The sequence below is a fragment of the Oxyura jamaicensis genome (assembly GCF_011077185.1).
Source record: "Oxyura jamaicensis isolate SHBP4307 breed ruddy duck chromosome 11 unlocalized genomic scaffold, BPBGC_Ojam_1.0 oxy11_random_OJ72538, whole genome shotgun sequence".
NCBI lineage: Eukaryota > Metazoa > Chordata > Aves > Anseriformes > Anatidae > Oxyura > Oxyura jamaicensis.
Window position 1 is genome coordinate 1,189 of NW_023304252.1, and position 4,813 is coordinate 6,001.

At 65.6% G+C, this 4,813-nt stretch overlaps 1 protein-coding gene across 1 annotated transcript; it reads right to left on the minus strand.

Annotated features, from left to right (window-relative positions):
• Positions 1-971: 971 nt before the first annotated feature.
• LOC118157800 (cadherin-1-like) lies at positions 972-4,807 on the minus strand. The gene is given in 14 exon segments (XM_035312277.1): positions 972-1,297; positions 1,299-1,331; positions 1,534-1,677; positions 1,887-2,017; positions 2,094-2,315; positions 2,554-2,778; positions 2,884-3,026; positions 3,132-3,376; positions 3,465-3,650; positions 3,739-3,867; positions 3,962-4,137; positions 4,258-4,402; positions 4,476-4,631; positions 4,769-4,807. Coding segments are annotated over 14 exon segments (2,127 nt in total). The 5' UTR covers positions 4,784-4,807; the 3' UTR covers positions 972-1,120.
• Positions 4,808-4,813: the final 6 nt, after the last annotated feature.

Genomic DNA, 4,813 nt, shown 5'->3' on the forward strand with positions numbered 1-4,813 from the left:
TCAGCCCCGGTGCCGAGAAAACACGTGCTCTGTTATGGATCCCGCCGCAGGTAAGATTGTTATAAAGAACAGGGGCTGCAGCACGCACTCGCTTTCGGCGCTTCGGAGGCAGCAGCAGCCGCAGCCATAACCCGAAGGCACGGCAGGGCAGACCTGCCTCTCAGCACGGACCCAGGCAGCGCGGCTGGCAGAGCTACGCACAAAGAAATGGGCTTCTCGTTTTATTAAAACAACGTATCATTTCAGTTTTATATATATAAAAAAAAAACAACATACAATCGATTTAAAACTAGACAATTGCTGGTCTCCCAGCCCGCATCAGACCCTTCTCCCATTTTAAAAATACAAAACGTGGCAACAGCTAAACACGGTTCAGAATTTAAGTAAAGCTGTTTGATTTCAGAAAGCGCTTCCTGTTAACTGCACAATAATTACACGTAGTACAACACAAAAGGAAATAATATAATCTGGGATACAGAAAAATAGAAATCTGCCTGCAAGTATGATATCAAATATAATTCCCTCACGTATCACAGAAAGACAATGGCACATCATTAATCTGTGTTTATAGATCATCCACCCTGCATCGGCACATGCTTGAGCAGCTCCACACAAAAGCTGGACGCGGGGCCGTCCCCTTCCCTGAGCGTGGCTGGCTGCCAGCGCGGCCGTGATTTCAGGTCTGGGAGTGCGAGGTATTGTGGAGAGGGAGGCGGTGGGGGGCTCTCCTTGGAGGAGAGGTGCTGAGCACCAGCCGAGGGCCGCTGCAGGATTTGGGCACGGGGAGGCTGGGAGCTGATCCAGGAGCACCTCGGCTCCAGGACAAGGAGTGCCTACCGCCAGCCTCGCAGGTCTCCCCAGGGAGCCCCAAACGGCACCGTGACCTGCCTGGAGCCGTAGGGGGACCAGGAAAGACACGGGCTACCCAAAACACTCAAGCCCCAGCGATCCTGAGCTTTATCTGCACTGAAGGAGAGGGTTGTGAGTGATCGATCCAGGGATGTCAGAGGGGGCTTTGGCCACCCACCACACTGGGTGCACAAGGGCCAGTGCATGTCCAAGAAATGGCAAGAGCTGCCTTCGCTGCGTGGCTGCGGGCCAGCAGGAGGGCCGGGGCAGCCTAGTCGTCGTCCTCCCCGCCGCCGTAGAGCTCCGCCAGCTTCTTGAAGCGGTTGCCCCATTCGTTGAGGTAGTCGTAGTCCTGGTCCTGGTCGGAGTCGGAGTTGAGGGAGCTGAGCGAGACGGCCTCCGAACCGCTGCCCTCGTAGTCGAAGACCAGCAGGGAGTCGTAGGGGGGGGGCCGTGGGGTCCGTGTCAGCCGCCTTCAGGTTCTGGGGGGGCACAGGAGGAGCTCAGCGCCCAGCCTCTGGCCAGGGGCTCCGCTGTCCCCCGCTGGCAGGCGCTGTGCTTGCCCCAGCCACGATCCCGCAGGAGGGGAACGCGGGCAGCCCAGCGGTGCCAGCGCAGACGGAGGGAGCTGTGGCAATGTGCATCGTGCCCCTGCCCCAGGGCAGCGCGTGGGGCTGGGCTCACCTCGTCGATGAAGTTTCCGATCTCATCGGGGTTGGCGGGCCGGGGCCGGTACTGGGGGGCTGCCATCAGCGGGGGGGCCACGTCGTTGCGGATCACCTCGGGGCGGGCATCCAGGCCGCGGTGGAGCTGGCTGAGGTCGTAGTCCTGCGTGGGGACGGAGACAGGGGGCATGAGGGGACAGCAAGACTATACTCAAGGGATGGCCTCGGGCACTGCTGGAAGGACCAGGGGCTTGCACCAACTCTCCCCTTTGGCTATGACAGTGCCCTGGGGGAGCCATGCCGCCACCCGCTGTGGGGACAGTGCTGTGGGGACCCCCATGGGCAGCACTGTGGCCCAGCACCCCGTCCCACCTGGTCCTCCTCGCCGCCACCCTCCTCGTCGTAGTGGTAGACATTGTCCCGCATGTCGTCCTCGGGCGGCAGCAGCGGCTCCTTCACCACCTTGCGGCGCTTGGCGAAGAGCAGCAGCAGCAGCAGCAGGACTGCGAGCAGCGGGCATGGTGTCAGGGCCGCGGGGTGAAAGCGGCCCCATCCCTGTCCCCACCACACCGTACTCACTCAGCAGCGCCAGGATGCCCCCCAGGATGCCCAGGATTGCGGGGACGCCCAGGCCGCTGGCGATGAACGCTCTCCGCTCACAGTTTTTGGCTGCCCCTTCGCACTCGCACACCTGGGCTTTGACCTGTGTCACCTGCGCCTTGCCCTGGCTGTCCGTCAGCTTCAGGAAGATGCTGTACTCCCCGGGATCCAGCTCCTTGTTCAGTTTCAGGATCAGCGAGTCTTGTGCGGGAGAGAGAGGGCTCAGGGTCAAGGTGGGTCCCAGCTCCCACATCTGGGGACACCCTCAGCACCCACAGGGCTTTGCCACATGGCAGCGCCCCATCACGGGGACCGCTAGGAGCTCCAGTGGCCTTCAGGGTGGCTCAGAGGGATCTGCCTAGGATGCGGCCCTTGCTGAGTGTCCCCCCGCTGCCCTGCGCCACAGCTGGGTGGCTGGGACGGACCCAGCGGCACCTACCTTGGCCGGACAGCTCGACAGTCCAGTTGTTGCTGGAGCCGTGCTCCAGCGCTGCCTGGAAGGGGTACGTGTTTGGGGGCAGGTCCTTGTCGACGATGGTCAGCGTCTGCTCCTCGGGCTGCCGGCTGCAGATGTCGAAGATCCGGGGCTCCGGCGTGGGCCCGTTGTCGTTCACGTCCTGGAGGAGCAGCAGCAGCGTCCCCGTGCCGGTTGCGTCCGGCACCCCTGCAGAGCCGGCTGTTAGCGAGGTGCCGGGACCCGTCCCCGTGCCCTGCAGGGCCACCCCTCGTCCCCGCAGCCCCGGCTCCCTGCAGCGAGGTGCCTTCTCACCGTTGTCCACGGCCAGGACGATGGCCTTGTAGGTGCTGTTGATGGCGTGCACCGACTCGCGGTCCAGCGGCTGGACGGCCGTGACGATGCCGTTCTCGGGGTGGATGGCCAGCCACCCCGCGGGGTCGCTGCCCATGCGGTACCTGGGCAAGCGGGGGTCAGCAGGGGGCTCGGCACCCAGCCTGGCCCGTGCGGCCGGGTGGGAAGGGGCACGCAGCCCTCGCGCCCCCACCGCCACCCCCACTTACGTGATCTTGTTCCTCTGATCCTTGTCGGGGTCCTGGGCCGTGTAGGACGTGACCTCGTGCCCCACCGGCAGGTCCTCCGGCACCTCCACCCTCTTGACAGGGGGCACGAAGACGGGGGGCTCGTTCACATCCCTGACGAGCACCAGGACGCTGGCCGAGGAGAGTCCGAGGGACACGGAGAGGGGGACTTTGTTCTCCACCGTCACCACGAGGTCGTAGCGGCTCCTGGTCTCGTAGTCCAGGCCCTGGAGGTCGGCAGAGAGGAGCTGGGCTGGAACCAGCGCCGGCGGGGACGCGGCCTGCGCGGAGCAGCCCCGCGGCGCCACGACCCACCTTGGCGGTCCTCAGGATGCCGTCGTTGGTGTTGGGGTCGGTGGCGATGCTGAAGGCGCCGTCCTGGTCCCCGCTCTTGATGCGGTAGACGGCTTGCCAGGCCGGGGAGCCCGGCATGTCCTGGTCCGTCACGTGCAGCCTGGCCACCTCCAGCCCCACCTCGTTCTCGTCCACCGTCCCCTCGTACTGCGAGGGGGGGACAGGGACGGTCACCTCGGGGTGGGGGCCGGGGAAGCGACTCGCGGGAGCCGGCTCGGGTGGGGGAGAGGGGTACCATGGTGGGGTCGAAGACGGGAATGTTGTCGTTGGCATCCGTGACCTCGATGACGGCCGTGGCGGTGGTGGACAGCCCCTTGCCCTCCTGGTCCGTGGCCTGGACGATCAGCGTGTAGTTGGGGGTGGTCTGCAAGCAGAAAGCACCGCGCTCAGAGGCGCCCCGCTCCCCGCAGCCGCTCCCACCGCAGGGCGCGGGTGCCGGGACGCGGCCAGGCGCCCACCTCCCGGTCCAGCCCCGTGCCGAGGACGCTGATGACGCCCTTCTGGGGGTCGATGGTGAACATCTGGTGGTGCGGGTGTGGCGGCTCCTGGCTGACGATGGAGTATCTGATGATGCCGTTGTCCACGTTCACCGCGTCGTCCGCGTCCGTGGCGTTCACGGTCATCACGGAGGTGCCTGGCGCGGGGACGGGACGGGGAGACGTCACTCACGGGACGAGCCCCGCGGGCGCCGCCGTCGGCCCGGCGCAGCTCCGGCCCGGGGCCCTGCGCCCCCCCTGCCCCCAGCCCCGCGCACCCGGCTTCGCGTTCTCCTCGATGTAGCCGACGAAGACCTGCTTGGTGAAGACGGGCTTGTTGTCGTTCTGGTCGGTCACCGTGATGATGATCTCCATGGGGTCCTCCACGGGCTGCCCGTTGGCCGACACGGCGTGGGAGAAGAGCTGCGAGGGCACCGTCAGCGGCGCGGCCCCCTTGGGCCCCCCAGGTCCTCCCCAACCCCGGCCCCCCACTCACGACGTATTTCCCGATCTCCTCGCGGTCCAGCGGCTGCGTCACCTCCAGCCACCCCGTCTCACGCTCGATGGTGAAGACGCCCACGGGGGGGCTGTCCACCCCCTGCCCCGTGATGCTGTAGAAAACCTTGGTCTCCTTGTCCTTGTTGGATTTGATCTGGTGGCGAGGCGGGGGGCTGTTAGAGGGGGCTGGCACTCCGCAGAGGTACCCGCGTGTCCCCCTGGGGCTGCTCAGCCCGGCCTCAGGGCACGGCGCTGGCTCTGCCCTCGTCCCCGCACCGTGGGGCTGCGTACCTGCACCAGCTTCATGGGGAAGGGCCCTCGGTGGTTCTCGAGGCA